This window comes from Corvus hawaiiensis, chromosome 3, assembly GCF_020740725.1.
Source record: "Corvus hawaiiensis isolate bCorHaw1 chromosome 3, bCorHaw1.pri.cur, whole genome shotgun sequence".
NCBI classification, from domain to species: domain Eukaryota; kingdom Metazoa; phylum Chordata; class Aves; order Passeriformes; family Corvidae; genus Corvus; species Corvus hawaiiensis.
The window spans coordinates 110,041,590-110,062,330 of NC_063215.1; the positions used below are offsets into that span (position 1 = coordinate 110,041,590).

Here is a 20,741-nt window from a genome sequence, read left to right on the forward strand (position 1 = left end):
CCGCCGGCGGGGGAAGGTGGGGTGGGGCAGCACCATAATAAAATAATAAAAACGCCTTTTCTGAGGTAAACACCTTCCAGTTTTACAGCCTAGGCTCGGAGGCGGTCCCGCGGTACCGGGGGGCGGCGAGACAAGACCGTGCCCTGCCGGGACCCGGGCCGTGCCAGGCCGCCCCCTCCGCCCGCCCGCACGTCTCCTCAGGGGCGCGGCGGTCCGGCAACCGCGGGGACGCGGGGACCCCCGCCGCTCCCCCGCCCGCGCCTCACGTGCCCGGCCCGGCCCCACGGGGCGCGCGCCGCGCGCTCCGCCAACCCGCGGCGCCGGCGGCCGGGCGGGGGCGGGGCCTCGGGCCGGCGCCCCCCGCTCAGTGCCTCGCCCCCGCCCGCCCCGCGCCTGCAGCGCACGGTGGCGGCCGCGGCGGCGCCTGGCGGGGAGGCGGGCGGTGCGCGCGCGCTCGCGGCGGGAAGGCGCGCGCGCGGCCCCGCCACAGGGCAACAAGTGAGGCGCTGCCCGGCCGCGCCCCCGCCCCCGCCCCGCCGCGGCTCCGCTCCCCCGCCCGCCTCCTCCTCGCCACGGCCCCGGCTCCGCTCCCCTCCGCCCGCCGCAGGCGCGCACCTCAGGCGCGGCCGGCCCTGAGGACACAGCGGTGGGGAGCGCCGTCCCGCGGGGAGGCGGCGGGACAGGGGACGAGCCTTCCGCGGCCGCCTCGGCGCCGCCCCGGCATCGCCCTCAGGTGCGCAGCCCCCGCTCGCTGCGGGGGCCGGCGGAGCGGGGCGGCAGCGCGGAGCCGCGGCGGCCGCGAGGGCCGCGGTGGGGCGGCAGGCCGGGGCCAGGCGGGGTGGGACCCCGCGGCGAGGGCAGCCCGCGGCCGGACAAAGCATGGTGGATGCGGAGGCGGCGGCAGGAAGAACCCCGGCGGAGACCCGCGGCAGCCTGGCAAGGTACGTGCGGGGGAAGCTCGGCTGCCGCCCCCGCCAGCGCTGCCTCCGCGGGGCGGCGGGGATCGGCGCTGCCGGAGGGGCTGACGAGGGACGGGGGACAAAAAAAATCCCCGGTTTTTAACTTGATTTTTACCCCCCATGGTTTTCCAGGTCTTGGGTTTTTCCTTCCCCGTCGCCTCTCGCTTATTTGCGTAGTGACCGCTGTGAGCTGGCGGCGAGGGGCGAACGGCCGGAGACATAAATTTGGGGTTTTTTAGGGCTGGGTTTTTTTCTGTTGCCTGAATGGGAGGTGACAGGAGGCGGCAGGGTGGGGTTAAAGCACGCGGGCGCCGAGTCCCTGCCCCGGCGCTCGGGAGCACGGGCAGCCGGCACATGTTGCAGCCAGAGCGGCGAGAGCAAGGCGGGGAGAGGCACGGTCTGCTGGGCATGGATGAAACTTAGGCCAGCTCAGCCCCACCGTATGTTTGTCGTCGTTTTTTTGAACCATTTATTTATTTATTTATTTAACCGTGGGTGGGCGGCGTTGGTGCCGAAGCCGTGAGGTTTTTCCAGAGAAAGCCCGAGCCGTGGGGCTGCTGCAGTGCCGGGAGCTGCTGCAAGCCGCTCCTTGGCTGGAGGGGAGGGACAGAGGGCGGCGGCGGAGCGGGGACGCTCACACCGCTCCTGGGTTCGCCTCATTACCCCACTGCGACCCAGCGGGTTGATTATTGACATCCGCGTTGGGATTCTGGACAGTGTAGTGCTGAGGTAATGGCACTAAAGTATGGACTTTGGTGGACCTGAAAGGGGGGAAATGGTGTTTTTGCTGGAGTTCGCCTGAATATGCGTGCTCCTTCACGGGATGATGGTTTTTAGCCCTTCAAACTTCCTGACACATCCTGTACCCCATCAGGAGGGGACTTCAGGTTACTCGCAGGGATTGTGGCTGAACTGCAGCTCGCGACTCATTAGTCATTCTGCAAAAATTTGTGGTGAAAGTTACTTGAGTAACCCTTTAATCCGACTTCCCAAAATGCTCAGTGCTGTTGGGGTTGATTATTAAATACTCATGGTTAGTTTTAACTATGCAAGTTAAGAGCTTGCGCGGTTCGGTTGTTGTTTGGTGGGTTTTTTTCCCTTCCTCCCCCCCCCCCCCCCCTTTTTTTTTTTTTTAATATTTTGGACAGAAAGACTTGGTTTGGGCACAGAAGAGTTTAGTCTGGCCGTGGAAAGATGCGTGCATAAAATTTCATGCTAGACATGTCATCTGCAAGTTATTGAGGAAACATGATTATAGCGTTGTCCTTTGAGGAAATTTCTGGTAAATTATTGGTCACCGTCTTAAAGAGAGACAGCCCGGAATCCAGTTCTCTTTCCAAGCTGCTGAAAGCGGTTTCGTGTTCTTCTTGCAGTTCCTCTCGGGTGTCTGGCTCGGCTGCTGTCACCGCGGGCGTGTGCGGAGGGTGGGGCGGGGGCGGCAGATGGCACTCCGGTGAGTGCCCCGCTCGGGTTTGGTTCGGGTGGAGAGCCCAGGCTGCTGGCAGAGGCTGCCTTGCCGCTCGGTGACCCGGCCTGATGCCTGATAAACCACCGGAGGAGTTGAATGAGCGCTGAATTGTTACGAAATGCGTGGAGGAAACGAAACGGGAGAATCAGCTTTTCTCATTCGGCAGATGTAATTTGTAATGGTTCGGTTTGTTGCGGGGTTTTTGGGTTTTTTTTTTCTTTCCTTCCCGGGGTCGTAAACAACTGGAGAAGACAGATGTCTTTAAAAAAACAATATTGCCGTGGAGATGGATTAAAATACAGAATGCTTGTCTTGTACCTAAAAATGTAATACTGTCAGTTAGAATCAAAATATTTTGGCTTAAAGGAAACCCTGGTTTTGCTGCTTGCTTTGAACGTGTGACTTCCTACAGGAGATGTTCTGCAGTACTGAGAGGTATGGCTGTAAGGAAGCTACAGATAGATCATAAAGTGATCAAAAATAGAATTTATTTAAAGTAATTCTGTCACCTGTAAGGTGGTTTGGTTTGGATTTATGCTCGTTTCTTTTCCCCAAGATGAGGAAAATGCAGCAAGGTAGCACTGCTGAAGGGACTTGTTTTGAAGGTCATGCTGGGAGTGCTAGCTGGCTGTCTGATGCCTTGTTTCATAATAGGTAAAACTCACTAATCTCCCCAGAGATTGTTCCTAATGAACACAGTGTCACTGGTAGTCAAAAATTTATTATTATTGCCTGGAAGCTGCTCCTGAAATTTTTAAATACTTCTGGGTAATGAAGATGCTGCTGAGGAGATCAGTGGAGAACAGGGTTTGCTCAGAGAAAAAGCAGTGTTTGATGAGAAATGGGAATGGATAAAGCGGTGTTGTGTTCTGTGCTGGCAAATCTGGGCAATTGTCTGTATGAATAAATCACAGTGTATACAGAGGGGAAAAAAAAGCAGGATTTGAGTCTTCATCTTCTTGCCTACCCTGGCAAAGATTCCTTGGAGAACCAAGTCTTTTGGAGGAGTGCTGCTCCATGGTGACTTGTCAGTGCTGAGACCCTGAGGAATTGTCATTTTGCTGCCACCTGGTGCAGCTATTTTTGCAGTGGATCCAGCTCTGACAGTGATTTTTCCTGTTGGCTCTGTAAATCCCCTCGAAGGAGGAAAAAATGGTAGTGACAGAAGGCTGTGTCAGGGCTGATCATGTTTGAAGCGTAGGATTTGATCGTGTGTCTCCTACCACAGCCAGTATTGTCATTATCACAGCAGTCAGGAAGCAGGGCTGGGTTGTCACTGATCTGTGCACTTGACCAAAACCTCTATGGTCATATTGCTCCAAATTAACCAGAGGACAGGAAAAAGATTGAGCAGCATCAATTAAAATCCTCAGCCAACCTCTTTGGTAACTTGTTCTTTCTCGACTGATCACTGAATTTTTGACAAATGTGTCAGATTATCTTGCAAAATCTTTACCTCAGGTGGGTTGTGAAACTTCTCAGAGTTGGTTACTTGATGGACTTTTCCTGTGTGCTGTCAGACCTGTGCCTTTTGCTGCCAAGTGACTAAAGCAGCTCTGTCAGAAACACGCTGAGGGCTGACATTCCAGATCTTTGTCTTTTACTGGATTTGGCTACGTGTCCTGCTGTAAAAAACCTGTTAATTCCTTCTTTTTGAAGAATTTGCAGTCTGCCTAGTGGAGGCTGATAGGTTTCTTGTAGGTAAAGCTTCAAGTGTATAATTCTCAAACTTGCCAAGAATAGGCCAGAGGCAGGATGGCGGGAAGATACTGGTGAGAGTGAACTTATTGTGGCAACAAGTTTTCTGTAAAAAGCACAGAATATAGAAAAAGTATGTATTTCATTAAAATAATGAGCATTTTAACATTACTGGGTCTCATGTTAATGTTTCTTGAAGGCCATAAGGATTGATTGCCTTCCCAAACCTTGAAACTGTCTTTGTCCCTTTCACAGGTTGTTGGTTTGGGATTTTTTTTCCTGTTGTCTCTTAAATACATTTTCTATTACTCTATGGTAAAAATGCATAAGTAATTTTGAAGCAAGTAAGCATCCATTTACTTTTTAAATTTAAACTTTAATTTTTTTTTTCAGGTATATGCAATTTTAGTCCCTAGTACATTTTTAACCAAAATGTTAACAGTTAATTTAGGAAGAAGGTTTGGTGGTTGGGTGCATGTGCAATCATGGGATTAGTGTTTGATGTTTCTGGTGTGTCATAGGCTGTGTTCATATGAGTGCTTTGTCATGGAATCCTAGTTGGATCAGGGATCATTGGAGTCCAACTCTTGGCCCTGCATAGGACAGTGCTTCATGTGGTTTAGAGCAGAATTTGTGTCTGTGAGTGCAGTTCACAAAAATTCCTAATGTGTTATCCCTGTTAAGCCACGTTCTGACCTCACAGAGATATACTTAGATGTTTTTATCAGTTCACGGTCATATCCCTTTATGTAAGGAAGCACCCTTTAAGTGCTTAAAAAACAGCAAAAAAAGAAAGAAAAGATGATGGTGGTGATATAATGAAATGCAGGCTCTTCCTGTCGTTTTAGTACGGAGTGACAAAGTTACCAAAAGAAGTTGGGGAATAAATGTCAGACCTGTCCAGTCACATTTTGCTGTTACCAGAGGAAGCACTGACAGGTACCTTGGACTAGATCCTGCCCTTTGCCTGTATCTTTCTCGCAGATTTCCTTGGGCCTTTTAGGATTTCAAATGTGACTAAGTATAAACCTTCCCGAGTCTCCAGATCGTGTAAAACGCAGTGAAAAGACTGGTTCATTAAACTGTCTTGTGATGAACTGTGCAGAAGAATGATTGAATTGGTGCCTCGTGAGAGGCAATTGGCATTTAAGCAAGGAAAAGAATCCCACTGTGTGAGGGGTGTGGTGCTGAGATTTTTAAAGGGAGAATTGATGAAGCAGTTTCCATCAGCAGTTGGTTAAGAAAGCTTTGTTGTTTGGGAGAAATACAACACTAAGAGTTGAAAAGCATTTAATTTGGAGATGGTTTTGTTCGTCTTTGTAAATAACTTCTGAAATTTAGCAGCTGCTTCATCTTAAGCACGCTCAGAAGAGTTAGTCTTGAGAGTGAATTGGCCAAATCACTTCAATTGTAAGCCAGCTATCTAGATCAAATGAGCAAGAAATCTTGACTTGTGGGTGGGAATGACTAATTTTCCTGTAAAAGGGTAATTCTCAGAGGCTCTCGGTGGTTTATGAGCCGGCAGAGGACCTGAGCATTTGTATGGGACTTACAGGAGAAGCACGGTGGTGCTGAAGGTTTGTGTGCCCCACCGAGGTGCGCGTGCTGTGGGATGCGCAGCCTCCTGCCCGAGTTTCCTGCCGGGAGCATCCTGCTGTATCCCGGCAAGAAGCAGTGTCGGTGCTCCCAGCCTTGTGCTGGTGCAGCTGTTTGTGCAGCTGGGTCGTGAACTGAATTGAGGAACTAAGTGGGTTGAGAAATAACCTTTTCTGTTTGCTTGTCTTCAGGGTTATACATAATGTAACACAGTGAGCCGTGCAAATATGGGAATTCGTGGCCTGGGAAAGGTGGAATTCTTTTAACTGAGTTTAAGGAGAGCTGCTGCCGAATGCCTGACAATACCCTGAATTTAGTGCTCGTTTATTTTACTTGAGCAATTATATTTTTTTAATCTGGTATTTGAAAGTTAGAAAACGCTAATGGAAAGCTGTCTTTGGGATGGAAATTGTTGTTGCAAACTTATTGTTGATTTGTTTTTGAATAAAAACAATTAAACCCATGCAAAACACCCTTAAGTTGATGACTGAAACCACTCTGAAGCTTTGTGGATGCTCACTTTGGTGTGCACGTAGCAGGTACAGAAGGTGCTACTCAGATTTAGAAGTCTCTAATCGGGTTAGATGCATATCTGCTGTTAACAAAAATGGGAGTTAGCTGCCTAACCGGCTTAAAGATCCTTTACAAAATCCTCCTGGTACTTATATGCATCTTTAGCTGCCTAAAGCTGCTGGAGAAATTGTTCCCTTTTCCATAAACTTGGTAGGCTAGAACTAGATCTGTATCTTAGCTTTTATAGCTGTGAAGAACAATGAACTTCTCTGCTTTAAATGAATTATTCAGAAAGATGAAGAACTTTTCCTGTAAATGTTAATTACACCTGAAACCAAAACCAGTTGAAGGCAAAAGTATTTTTCATGTATTTGCATTTTAAAATGTAGGTTTTGCATTCTTCAACACGTGTTTAGCTCAGTAGTGTAAGTTCAGAGGCAGATCTCAGAATTCTGGCATGAATATTCACAGTATGAATTTGGTTTGAATTGACTTCTGAATAACCACATAGCACTGGCAGGGAAATACGGCTCGAGATGGCTGGGAAGTTTACCATCCCAGTTATGTATCCCATCACACAAAGGCAGCAGCTTGGGGAAGTCAGATTGTAAACCAGTGTTTATTTTTAACCCAAAAGTACAGTGGTCACCAGGGGTAGGTAGTGGCTTCATCAGCCATACTATGTTACATTGTTCTTGCTTTTGAAACATAGTTTTTAGGTTGTGTTTTGTGTCTAACATGGGCAAGAAGACAAAGCAGAGGTAAAATTTTGATGACCTGAGGTATGGTGCTTAAAGGATGGCTTTGTTAGTTGACTAAATAATGAGTGTTCTCAGTGCAGCCATAGAGGTGGTTGGAATATGGTTAAGGCAGCATTAATTACTGGTTTTAAGATAAAACTGAAAGAGATACCTGGAGCAGATGAGTTGTCTTGTCTGCGGAAGTTATGGTTGTCTGCATTTTGCGTAGGTTTTCTAAATCATGAGTTTTATTTCAAATACAGCATGAAAGTAAGAAGCAAGAGAGTGTCTGTCCTGCAGACTTTCTCACTTTAAATGCCCACCGAAAGCATCGGTGAGGTTTGCAATGTGTCATATCCATTCTTCATTCTTTCTTACCAGAACTAGCACTGATCCAAGCACGAGGTGTCTGGGAGGAAGGTGGTTCCTTATCCACTTCCTTGGCTTTCTAGTAACTATGGGCAGATAAAGTGCAGCTGAAACGAGCCCCACAGCAGACGGGGTGGGTGTTGCGCTGACTTGGGTACAGGAAGTGTCAGAGAAATTCGGGCCCCAGGGTGTGCCTTGTAGTGGATGAGGTTGCCAAGACTCTTTGTGCCTCTGGTGGAGCAGTGCTGGTTGTGTCTGGCCCTGCCTGAGGAGCTCTGGATGAAGGTGGGAAGCAGCCCAGCAGTGCTGTGCAGCAGCAGCAGTGTGCTGGTACATGAAAGCTTAGGCTGGTGACAGATGGGCTCTGCTGTGGCCTGGGCTGTGTGAGCCTTCCCTCTTCTCCTGCACCATTCCTGGTGTTTGTGCAGCACATCGTCGAGTGATGTGAGCTGGCTGAAAGCTAATTGCTGCTTTACTGTAGGCTCTTTATCATTCTCCAGCTCCCTGGACTGATTCACCACAATCAAATCAGTGCAAAGGTAGATGGGAGTGTGCAGTTTATGCAGGGGAAGGAATAAACTACAGGAGTGAGTCAGCTATGACTGAAACTGTTTTAAACTGCTATGGAGCTGTGCTCCCCAACTTCTAATTGATGTGATGAATGACAATTAATTTTGTTCCAAGAAATATTTCTCTGCTGACACTCGGTTAAACCGCTTCTCTTGATTCTTTATAATTTACTGTTCGTTCAAGCTGAAGCCTGTCAAGTGAAAACTGAAGTTCTTAAGTCAGAAGCTGGCAGTTCCGGGTTATTCCTAACAAATTTACAACGTTGTCATTCTAAAGCTTGAACTGACCTTAGAATGACATGGAAATTTTTTTCTATTAACCAACTGGGAAAAACAGGTCACATCTACTACCACAGGCCTTCAAATACTGGCATATTAAACTTCAGTATTCATTTTAATAGCAAGTTGAGATCTTACCCTCGGTTGTCAGTGTGAAATCTCAATTACTGGAGAAAACCCCAAACCAACAACCCAAACCATTTTTACTGTTGACACTGAACTGTGCCATAAATCAAATCCTTCCTGATGGGAGAGAATTTTCTAAGAGTCCTTGCAAGGAGTTTCAAAGATAAACCGAGACTTTTCCTGGAGTTTCAATGCTGCCAGATAGTTGTTTATTAAGTCTTATCAGAGGAACAGAGCCACTAGCGTGACCCAGGTACAGCATAGAGCACAGAAAGCAGGAGAGAAGTCCAATTATCAAGATTTACACGGCCTTTTAAAGATAATTTAACCAATAGTTACTAAAAATGTATATTATTTTCACTTTCCTACCAATTATTCAGAAACACGGGCAGGAACTGTGGAATTCTCTAGCCAATCATTCCAAACTACTTTTACTGCAGAACATGGAGTAGTAGAAGAAGGAGAAGAAGGTTTGGAGAACAACAACAATCCTCCATTTTGGTATTTTTTTACTCTTATCTATTTGCTACAAAGAGAAGCCCAAAACCTCTAAATTTTTTACCCTGTGACCATCTTACATAGCAGTCTATCACCTAATTCACACCACTGTATTTTCTAGTTCCTGTCTGATCGTTGGTAATTTTTTCCAAGGTTGGAGGTTAAAGCAGTGTTGTTCAGGGGGGGTAAAAACCCTTAAAAGCAGGCAGAGAAATATTCTCAGCACTCTGGGTTCCTACAACTGTTAAACAAAGAAGTGAAACTTTTTTCATCACAAGTTTTTTGTTTCTTTTGGGTTTGGGTTTTTTTTTCATGAGCAGGTAGGAACACCTTCATGGATGTCTAGTTTGGCTGCAGGCATGCCAGTATAGAATGGTAATATTAGCATGATGCACTAATTTATTGAGACACTGCTACTGTTTAAATTGACTTACATAGGCGTGGTGTACATGTGCAGCTCCACTGCTTGTTCATCCCCGTGGAAAACCGTGACCAAACTCAAGTAGTCTATACCAGCAGAAAAATTGGAATATCCATTAAACCTGGGACTGAGTTTACAGAATATTTTTCATAATGGTCATAGGGCATTTCTTGTATATGCCTGGATCTTCTATAGAAACACTTAAAACAATTCAAATATGAAACGGAACATTCTTTCAGCCAATCCAAGGTTTTAATTCTAACAGGTCAGAAGAAAATATTTAGGTCTAACTTGCAGTGGATTCAGTAGGTGCACTGTATTTAGATATGTTCTCAGTCAAACCCAGAGCTTTTGTGAGGGACACCTGCAAATAACTTAAAATACAGACAGGGTTGGGATGATCTGATGATTGGCTGGTAGCTGACTTATTTAAAAATGGGTGAAAAAATAGGTTAAAGGTTTGGGGATTTCAGCAGTTTGGCTTGGGGTTGGAAGTACTCAGTTTGAGACAGTGGTGAGCCGATGGTATCTCTTCTGTCTAAGTGTCCTGTCAAGCAGGAATTTCACAGAGGGTGGTTTTAAAGAAGTTAAAAGTAAGTTTTTACTGTTGAATGACTTCGTAAAGATAACTTAATGCGAAGATAACTCGATGCAGATTCTGTGGGTTGCTGCAGTATTTCTAAGCACCAATATAAAGTCAACAAAACTTCTGTTTCCTAGATGTTATTTTAAATAGTGCACCTTAAAAGGCAACATCCTGGTAGCTTCTCTTTTCTACTGAAAGAGCTAGAGGGAGGGGAAAACCTGAAATTAGTCCAAATGGTGCCAGAAAACACAGTATTGTGAAGATCCTGGAATTCTGCTCCTCAGAACTTAGCATTCAGCAGTAAGTGAAAGAACTGTTTGGTCTTTAATAGCATAGTTGAAAGCTGACATCAGTAGTGTGGGGCAGCAATCAAGTAGCTATTAGAGAGGGAATTTTGGGTTCTTATGAAGCTTTTACAAACTTGAATGCAGTAGGGATTTCCCCACCGATTTGTAGCAGCTTTTGACAAGTTAACTCCTGGAGTTTCATGGAATACGACTGCTGTGAGCAATGCCTTGAGACAATGCTGTGAGTTGTCTGATTGCTTCCAGAAGCAAGACTCTGCATAACAAAAACCTGCTGCCGTGCAGGTGGTAGCAGTCTGGGAAATTTAAATGTAGTGCGCATAGATCCCCCAGGTAGCTGCAGGGGCTGTCTGCACTGCACCCACAGGAGCTGGCTTCAGCGATGATCTGCTTGTCTGCTGGCAGGTTTGTAGGATGGTGTTCTCACCTAATGAAGGTTTACTCGACCCGGCACAGGAATGTGGTCACTTGTGATGATGGAGAAGAGCCCTGCTGGAACTTGTTTCCTCTGCTTGCTTGTGGTTGTGACTTGGATGAGGTCAGAGAGCCTGCAAGTGGAGTCTTGCTTTGCTCTTGCACTCCAGAGCCATCCCTTGTGTGGGTTGCATGATGACTTCATGGTCTTTGTGCAAAACTGAGTGTACTGTGAGGCTTGCACCTCATACCAAGCCCCACTGATATATAACTCTGAAAAAATCCTCCACTAACTTTTTTAAGTACTGAATCATTTCTTTTTGTTGTTGTTACTGTCGTATTAAGAATGACCAAATGGAAGGGAAAGGGCTGACAGATGAAAGTTCATCATATAGCTTGTATGGCAAATGTATATAGAGAAAATAATGTCAAATATTTTTTATTATTAATTTGTGTTTTCCAAGGGTTCCTCTCTTGTGTGGTAATAGAATAGCAAGTCATTCCAAGTTCTTGGTGTGGGAAAAAATTGAGGAACCAGTATAATTTATAGTAGTTGAAAATATAGAGAGATTCAAAAAACGGTTGGACAGAGTGAGATTAGGTTCAATTACATAAGTAAACATTGCTCAGATGCAAGTCTGGCCCTCTAACCTTATTATAGGAAACCAGGGGAGCATTACTGGAGAAATGCCTCTCTACCATTGATTCTGTTGGATGTGGGGCATTTCTTAGTGGGGTTGGTGAGGTTTTTGGTATTGCTTTTGGGTTTTTTTTTTTTTTGAGCAAAAATGTGCTGAAGGTAACTAGTGGGAGACAGAATGTGAGGTTACTTTGGCATCTATTCAAACTCTTTACAGTTCTTTATGCCTTGGGCTATGTTTTAGGAAAATATATGCACATCCTTCCCTAGTCTTGCTATATTTACTCGGATCTTGAAATTCCACGCCTGAGTTTCACTGATGTCCTTTGGTATTAAAATACTGGAAGATTAGAATTTCTCACAAAGCTAAGTAATATGCTGAAAGATGTCTCAAAGCGGGTACATGCAAACAATTAATCTTAAAATAAACATCATGCTCTGAATTTCAGTGCACTTTTTGATGCTTTGAGTGGAGTGTTATCTTGGTTACTTTCCTGCAACTGGAACATTGTTTCAGGCTGTCTTGCGTGGAGAACACAGAAAAAAAACATTGACTGTTTCCAGGGGTAACCACTGTGTGAGAAAGGCTTCTGCAGAAGGGCAACACGAGTATCTGTTCAACATTTTCCTGTTCTTAAGGTTTTCTTAATCACTGTTGTGTAGAAGTGGATTTATGTAAAATTCTGAGGGGGGAAAAAGAGATTTGACTGTGCGTAGTCAGAAAATAAACAGCGTTCAAGTTCTTTAAAGCTGGAAATAGCACAGACTCGTTACAACAGCCTGGGGCTCTCAACATCATCTTGTTCCAAAACTGTGCCGTTGCTCAATCCCGAAATCTCTTGACTCACTGAGCAGAGCTGAGCCATTAAGACAACTGATGCATGTCACAGGAGGTTAGAAGGACTCCATATGGCTTGTGGTGTGTTAAGTAGCTACAACAGTGATTTGCAAAGCGTAGTGTCACTACTGCGCGTGCTGTTGCTGGCGCTGTCGGAAGTGGTGCTGCATGTACAGCTGCTGCAAGGGATGTCAGGCCCTACACTGAAGTTATGTGGGAAGATCCAAGGCTGCCTTAGCACCAGTTACAGCCTCTGCAAAGAGAGAGAGGTCTGTTGAGTGTCTGAACTACAGCTTGGCTGTGCCAGATTCCTGAGAGTTCAGTCCTGAACCAGTAGGGTGGTAGGTGTGATACCTGCAGATAACAGGGATTATCTTATCTTTTGTCAGCCCCAGTAGGTAAATGGACTCGTAATGCTTGGGTTTGGCAGTCACATAATGCAGACGTGGTACTCAGCCCACTTAGAAAATACAGTCTAACTCCTGCCCTCAGAAAAGTATTTGCAGTGAAAGGCCATGGCTTCTGTCAGACTTGGAGGAGGTGGAAGAGTTGGGTGTTCTACCTTGAGCCTGCACAAATGGTGATTAGATTGGTTCAGCTGCCTGTGGATCCACAGCCTGGAACAGGGTTGAGGCTGGGAGTGCTTACTTGTGATGGTGATACCATTTACTGTGCTGTGTGTGATGGAGCCACTGTCATCTCGCCAGACTTGAACCTTCTCTGCTGAAAAGTCCTACCAAGTCTAACAGTAAATGGGGATTTTTCTGCTCAGGATCCCTGTCTCATTTGCTGCAGGGGATTGCAGTCATGGTGGATTGAGGGATTTTGTTGAGTGTTTGAAACAAAGTCTTTGCAAATGATGTCTCATTGTGTCAGAAGAGTCTCAGGTCAAGTATCCAGGTGAATTAGAGGTGTTGAATACTCACAGCTTTGTAAGCTGGGGGCTGTGACAGATGAGCTGTGTGGTGCTGCATATCCCGAAAAATCAAGCTTTGGCTGAGCTCTTGACAATCTCGTGCTTGTTGGCTGTTCCTAGGAGGGAGCAGTCCCCCTGTCGTCTCTGGAGTCCCGGGATCATAAGTCAGATACCACATCATTTGTTGCTTAGTGAGAAGGACAGGGCAGATATGGCCTGATGTGCATGCTGAGCTCTGTGGAACAGCACAAAACAGGGGACTGCTCCTTCTCCAGTGTATGTGTGTCTAGTGAAAGAGAAGTGTAGAAAAACAGTATATTTATCTGGTTTTAGTGGCAGTTGAAAGAGGAAGATCAAGTTTTTTTTGAAGTCTGTGTGACCAGCCAATGCTTTCTTAACAGTTCAGCTGTTTAGCTTAGATGATGGCACTGACCACAAAGTGTGGTTTTGTCCTTGAGGCATAGGAGAAAACGACTTTAAAATTAGAACAGAGACTTCATGCCTGCCTGAGAGTAGAATATGAAATAAAGTAGATCTGGCCTGAGCATTTGCAAAGACAAATATGCAGATGGTACTTGAGGAAGAACAGGGATTTTTCTGAGAGGCTGTTTTTTCTAGGAGTGGCTTTGGATTTCAGTTCAGGAAAAAAAAACAACCCACACCCCCTTTTGGATTTAATAGCAATTGTGGGTCAAATAAGAGAAAAAAAGATTGTTGATTATTTACTTGCTGACTTTTTCCTAAATTTTTAATAGTTTAGTGTTTAATGTGTTGAGGAGTAAAACCAAGTAAGACTGATCAAACTGTAAAGAGACCAAAGGTCAGTCTAGCTCAGGTGTCTGGGGATGGCTGCAAAAAAGAACAGAGCGGCAAGAACAAGGTGTACTTCTCAGTGTGCCTTTCTGTCTGCTGTTGCTCTGTGACCTCAGGGCATGAGGCAGTGCTCACAGCTGGGCTTTCAACAGGCAGTACAAATTTATTTCATTAGGTTTTTCTGATTTTGCCATAATCATTTATACTCCTGGCACATGAAAGTGTCTCCGACAGTGCGTTCTGTATGTGACTTCAATGTAGTCTTTGTAACCTTCTGATTAACTCGGAATTATTTGTGGAGCTTGTACACTGATGTACCCCAGGGCTAGTAAACAGTTTGGTAAGCACTGCTCTGGAGGATCACACTGTTTCCATGTTGCTCCGTGTACCGCGCACCCTGCATTCTGACAGCTGTGGAAGAAAAAGGGATTGATCCATTGTCTACCCCACTGAAAAATGAGATGGGTCACAGAACTTTTGATACAACAAAGATGTACACATACTGTTCCAAATCTTGCATATATGGGAGACCTCTCCTTTTAAAATTTCTTTTCAGGCTTTTTTCGTTCCTAGTAATAATTGCACTTCTACTTTCACTTACCATTTGAATTCCTTTTTCCAGTTGGAGGGGAAAAAATAAATCCAGGTTCATGTTCTCTTCTGTCTGCCGAGATCTGAATACCAGCTGGCAAGTTTTGTCAGCCTTTCTTCCAAGGAACAGCCAAGAGAAATTGTCAAAAACTGATTGTGTGCTTTAAAATTTGGCTCTGCCTTTTATGTAATTGGAATGTGTGAGAGTGCAAGTATAAAAGCTTGAAACCTAATTTAAAAATAACTGACCTTATCGTATAGCAATTTATTCTATACCCTTCAGCTCACCTTACTAGCAAGAAAAAAAAATGGTTTCTCAGCCTGCCTTTGCCAAGCTGAGGGCTCAGATTCTAATTATTATACAGTCAAGTGTTTAAAGGGGATTTAAATGAGAAGCAAGAACTGCTGGCTAATTTAGACTCACCATGAAAAGCTGTGTAACTTTCCTAAGCCGCAAATGGAAACTTCACATTTTTACCAGCTGGCTGATGAAACCCCAAACCATATGTGTATGTTTTAGAGACAGATTAGCTTTTGGTTCTTTGTGGGTGTAGGTAACCTTGGTTTTTAGGCTACCAACTTGCATAGTCTTCATTTGAAAGGAGTTTGCATTTTTAATGAGATCAATAATTTGCTGTGAAGAAAGCTAAAAATCTTTTTTTTTAAATTTATTTCTAGATATGAGAAATGAGTGTTGGACGCAGAAGATTAAAGCTGCTGGGAATTCTGATGATGGTAAACATTTTTATTTATGTGATTGTGGAAGTCTCAAAGAGTGGCAGTCAAGACAAGAATGCAAAAGGCCGTGTTGTTATACCACGTAGCAAGTTCTGGAGGAAGTACACTCCTCACAAAGCTTATTGGAACAAACAGCAACAGAAGCTTGAGCTGCTGTACAACCCTATCCTGTCCTTGCTTTCCAATATGACTGTGGAAGAGAACTTAGTTTCTAACCTGAGTGCTCTCAGCTCCTGTGACCCTGACCCCTTGGTGCGTTCAGAGGTTAGTGACTTTGCAAACTTGCCGGACAGATTCAAAGACTTCCTCCTCTATTTGAGATGTAGAAATTACTCATTGCTAATGGATCAGCCAAACAAGTGTGAACAGAAACCTTTCCTGCTGCTGGCTATTAAGTCACTTATACCCCATTTTGATAGAAGACAAGCAATTAGGGAATCCTGGGGCAAGGAAATAAAATCAGGGGATGTGACAGTCAGAAGGGTCTTCTTACTTGGACAGACCCCACCAGAGGATAATTTTCCTGACCTTTCACACATGATTAAATTTGAGAGTGACACCCACCGAGACATTCTCCTCTGGAACTACAGAGACACTTTCTTCAATCTGACTCTGAAAGAGGTGCTGTTTCTGAAGTGGGTCAGCAGCAGCTGTGCAAACGTCCAGTTTATTTTTAAGGGTGATGATGATGTTTTTGTGAATACCAATCAGATCCTGGATTACTTGAAGAGCTTATCAAAGGAAAAAGCCAAAGACTTATTTATAGGCGACGTGATCAAAGATGCTGGACCTCACAGAGAGAAAAAATTGAAGTACTACATCCCAGAAAGTGTTTATGAAGGTTCGTATCCCCCGTACGCAGGAGGCGGTGGGTTCCTGTACTCTGGTGATCTGGCACTAAGACTGAATAATGCATCTGACCAGGTACTCCTCTACCCTATTGATGATGTTTATACTGGAATGTGCCTTCAGAAGCTTGGGCTTGCTCCGGAAAAACACAAAGGCTTCAAAACGTTTGATATCGAAGAGAAATACAGAAATAACATCTGTTCCTACACAAACTTAATGTTAGTGCATAGTAGAAAACCTCAAGAAATGATTAAGATTTGGACACGCTTGCAAGATCCACACTTAAATTGTTAAAGTAATGTGCGTAACTGTCTTAAGTCCAAAAAACTTTCCAAGTTTGAATCCCTGAAGGTCTGTTTAATAACGAATTTTTGCTGTAAACCTTTTCCTGTACTTTTGAAAATGAGGTTAATACTAAAATTTGAAGGGATGGCCTGAAGACTTGGTCCTGACTTTTCCACTGTCCTGGTGGTCGTTATGTTTCAATATTGGTCTTAATTTTAAAAAAGACTTTGAGGATATAACTAGCTGTCAGTGACTGATTAGCTGTGCTGGAAACAGGGATTGCCTACTGCAGTGCATCTTTCATTAATTGTGATGGTGGAAGTTAATTTTCCCTTGAGTAGTGTTTGTGTGTGGAAACCACTGTAAATTGAAAATACACAAATTGGAGGAATGTAGTTTTACATTTAGATACGATACACTTACAAGACTTTAAATTTAGAATTTTTTTTTTAAATTTTTAGTTTTCAGTCCTTTTGCACCCTGGAACAGTATTTTTTCCTTTACTTACGATCCTTTGTGCAAAATGTACCTGTGTCTGAAGGATTTACCCTTTTATTAGATGAAGCTTTTTTTTTTTTTACAAAAAAAAGCATAATTCTGCTTGAAATGCCCCCTAAGAGCTCAACGTATAAGGAAAAAGAAGAAGAGATTTTCTGGGGGGCTGGGCAGGTAGGGCTGCCCCCACCTCAAGCCTATGTACTGAAGCTGACTTGGTGCTCATGTTTATGTGGAAAGCTCCTCTGGTCAATCCTTGTTTTCTGTTTGGGCACTAAATGTGATCAGGTAGCTTGATTTGATGGAAATGACTGAAATTGCACATTGCTTTTTGAAAGCATGGTTTGGGTCTCCTGTAAAGTGGTGGTGAATCTAGAATTGTGCAGATCCCAAGAGTTTCGAATTTCAAACCAAACTTTGAAGTTTGCATGAAGCCTCATGTAGAGTTACACACGTTCTCAAAACTCAGATCTTCTCTATTTCCATATCTTGCTTATAAGAATTACTCTAAATAGTGGTTGCTTTCTTTGTATATGTAGAAGTGCCTGTCTATTTATTGTTCAGATTGAAGACCAAAACATTTTCTTAAATATATTTTGTGTAACATTTTATTTGTATAGTGTCGTCACTCGGATATTTAAATAGAGCATGATATTTTAAATCTGAGATGTGTAACGTTAAATAAAGCTAATGGTTATTTTTGAATTTGAAAAATAAAATGTGATTTAAATATTTCTGGTAATGCTTCATGTTGACTTGCAGAGCAGTTGCACTCTACATTTCAGAAGTTCAGAAACGAAGGGTTTTATTTGACAGATTTCTCTAAGCTTGTGTAGCAGATTATGAAAGAAAATGCCACAGTTGTAGCTGTACTTGTTAGATGCTGTAATAGGTGGACAACTCTGGCGAAGGCAAGGGAGACGTTAAGTGCCTTGGGACAAACAGTATGTACAGAAATAATTGCCTGTACAATACCACTGCTGGTGTTACTGAAAGCAGGCAAGGAGTGGATTGAATGGCTGGCACTCTGAATTTTTGATTGAAACAACTTGACAGCAACACCTCTTTTTTGCTTTTTCATCTGCTTTCTTTCTCCTTTGATTACCTGGATTGTACTTTATCTGTTCAGGGAGAGGTGAGGTGTTCTGGTCCTTCACCTCTTTGTTCTGTAGATGACCATGTTGACCCCAGCATGGATAAAAGACAGGCTGTGCTCTGGTGTTGTGCTGTGAGGTTTGACCCTTGTGCTTTGTCATTCCTCATGGGAAGTGACACCTTTCTGAACGAGCTGCAGGTTTTACATGAGTTACTTCCTACCCTGTTCTTCCATGCTAAGCACCCTGTTTCTTTAAATATTCAAGGGACTTTTGTCAAGAGTTGGGGCCAAGTGAAAGAAAATAAGTTATGCTGATGGTGAGAGATGCAAGAAGAGATGTATTGTTAAGAGTCTTGGCAGGGGGAGGGAAGGGGGAGAGAGAAAAAGTGAGGGAGAGATGAAAAGGAGGGTGCTGGGAGTGAGTGGAGACATGGAGGGGAAAGAGAGGCAGAGACAAGTGAGCACTAAACAAACAGCTGAGGTCCATGGAAGGAGCAAACACAAACAAGAGGGTTGCAGCAAAAAGAGAGGCAGGAATAGAGCCCAAGAATTAAATCGTGTGAGTAAGATAGGGTGGAGTGCACATGTGATGTTAAGTGAAATGGGTGGGACTGGTGGAGTGCCAGCATTAATTATTTAATTTATACCCTTCTCTGTAACCATGAGATCAAAACCAGGCCTCTTGCATGGGACACACCTGATAATAAGGAAAAACAGGCTGAGTGGCACTTGGGAAGGAGAAGTGCTGTGAGAAAGCATTTCCCCACCTTGTGAAGTGATGGGAGAAAGGGCAGAGGCCAAAGCCGAGCGGGTGGTGCTGGGGGGGAAATTGGACAGACCAGTTTTGTTTGCTCCGAGCGTGGAGGAGAACTGGTGGCTGTGTCTGGTCCACTCCCACGGACAAAGAACTGTCTTGGCAAATAATTGGGAGTGTGTGGAGTAAAGAGTAAGGGAAATAAATAACAGAGATAAAGGAACAGAATGCATCCAAAAGTGCCATGGGAATGGGATTTGGGGACAGTTGGGACACAGAAGGTGAAAAGTCTTTAAAAAGTATGTGCAACAACCTGTATCTGCTGTATTTTACTGTATCTTTCTTAAATGCTGTTAAACACTTAAATTTCTGTTGTATTTTTTCTTAAATTAAAGGGAAGGAGTCTACTAAGATGAAGGCATGAGAAAATTTGACTACAATGGAAATAATGGAATTTGAAAACTGAAATAAGATGTGTTTGGATGAGACAGTTGAATGTGGGTGCAGTCTTTGGTTTTTTTTCTTCCCTGAATACAGCAGGGAAAATGAAGTGCTGCTGTGATTAAATAACACTGCAGCAGGGTGAGCCATTAGAATCCATTAGCTTGTTTGTATAAAGGCTCAGGCCTTTGCTTCAAAATCCAGTTGGGAGGAGGAAACACAGGATAAGGAAGGTAAATGAGCTATAATTAATGCACAAATTATAATGTTTATCTTCTAGAGGATGGAGTCCCTGTTTTCTGCCAGTTGGTTCCTTGGCCTGACTGCATTTTACACTTGGATCCCTTCCTCCCCTACCCAGTTTTATTTTGTTATGTAGGCTTGAATGAAATGTAGCACTTGACAGGGCTGGTGATAAGAGAATTCCTGGTAATCCTTTTCTGCTTTTCAATGCTGGGAGCACAGAAAGCCAAACTTCAAAAAAGGTTTTGGCTGGAACGTACAAGTGGTGGATTAGAATTCACTGGGAGGTTTGCATTGGGTGTGCAAGTCAGCAAGGATCCTCATGCAGGTAATGCTGAATGTGGGGCTTTGTGATGCAGCAGTGAGCAATGCAGCTCTTATCTGGCGCTGCTGTTCTGATCTAGCTCACAGTCAGCATTCACCCCCTGAAATTTGGCCTCCGTTCCCTTCTGCCTTACTGCTCCTCATATGCCTAAGATTTCCACTGGAGTTGCGTTTTCTTGAGGGCACCAATCCAAATGAGTTCATGTCTGCACTGAACTATTTCCCTCTCAGAATAATTGTGAAACCAACTTAGCAAGCAAATAGGGCAGGGAGAGCTGCTTAATGGATCCCTTTCATAGACGGCAGTCACGGAGGTGGTTCTGAATGGAGCAATGTCTGTCAATCAGCCCGAGCACAAACTCTTGAAATTCCCTCCATTCTCTTCCTCTAACTTTTTAAAGCTGTTGCCCCCTTCCCTGCTGGATAAAGGTGAGAACAGGAGTGGGAGTGAGAATTAAAATAAAGGAAACTGCAGTTCTGGAAGCAAATTTTCAAAATGTCAGGAGTGATGAAATACTGAGCAGGTCAGTTTTTCTGTTGCTGTGCTCAGATCAGGTACTTGATTGCCAATCACACTTCATATTTGTATTGGCCCAGCCTGCTCTAAGTAGTGTTTAAACAGTTCTGGCTGGATTCTGCTGAGGGGTGGCTGAGCAGCACCTTGTGGGCTTTGCACGCCTGCCTTTTCCAAAGATAAACAGGCCATTTCCATTTGTCAGTGAAAACATATGTACCCTGTCTAACACCTGACTGAACCAGGTGAACTGGGCATAAGTTGGTCTTGGAGTGTCAGTCATCACTTCAGGCTCTGCTAACATCGGTGTAAGTTACGGAACAAATCTCTCTGCCTCAAATTTTGCTCAGTTTTCTGTATTTTCATGTTATTGCAGTTACCTTTTTTTTTTTTTTTTTAAAGTTGCCTTCAAGCCTAAGGACTTCAGACGTGAGTTATGTGCTTCATATGAATGCACGCTGAATTTCCTGTCAGAAATACATCGAGATAAATTTGACAATTTCAAATTTTATATGGAGAGAATTCCAATCAGTCTCCTAATTTCTAGGCTCCTTGACTTACCTCTGCGTGTTCAGCCTGTGTCATTTCCAGTCTTTCCCACTAAGCTCCCCATCTAAATGAATCCATCTTTCCTGCCTTGTCATATGTCTTCGTTCCCTCTGT

General features: G+C 44.2%; 1 protein-coding gene across 7 annotated transcripts; it reads left to right on the forward strand.

Annotated features, from left to right (window-relative positions):
* The first annotated feature begins 795 nt into the window (after positions 1-795).
* Positions 796-17,441, forward strand: B3GNT2 (UDP-GlcNAc:betaGal beta-1,3-N-acetylglucosaminyltransferase 2). Of its 7 annotated transcripts, none has more exons than XM_048299012.1 (2): positions 796-941; positions 15,018-17,441. In XM_048299012.1, the coding sequence occupies exon 2, from the start codon at positions 15,027-15,029 to the stop codon at positions 16,218-16,220; it is 1,194 nt and encodes a 397-aa protein (XP_048154969.1). In that variant the 5' UTR covers positions 796-941; positions 15,018-15,026; the 3' UTR covers positions 16,221-17,441. The 7 variants fall into 7 exon arrangements, with proteins under 7 accessions (XP_048154969.1, XP_048154970.1, XP_048154973.1 ...); XM_048299013.1 differs by lacking the exon at positions 796-941 and adding an exon at positions 1,288-1,399; XM_048299016.1 differs by lacking the exon at positions 796-941 and adding an exon at positions 1,590-1,688.
* The last annotated feature ends 3,300 nt before the right edge of the window (positions 17,442-20,741 follow it).

Excerpts from the sequence above, each read along its gene's own strand:
- B3GNT2 (XM_048299012.1), top strand. The coding sequence starts at position 15,027 with ATGAGTGTTGGACGCAGAAGATTAAAGCTGCTGGGAATTCTGATGATG.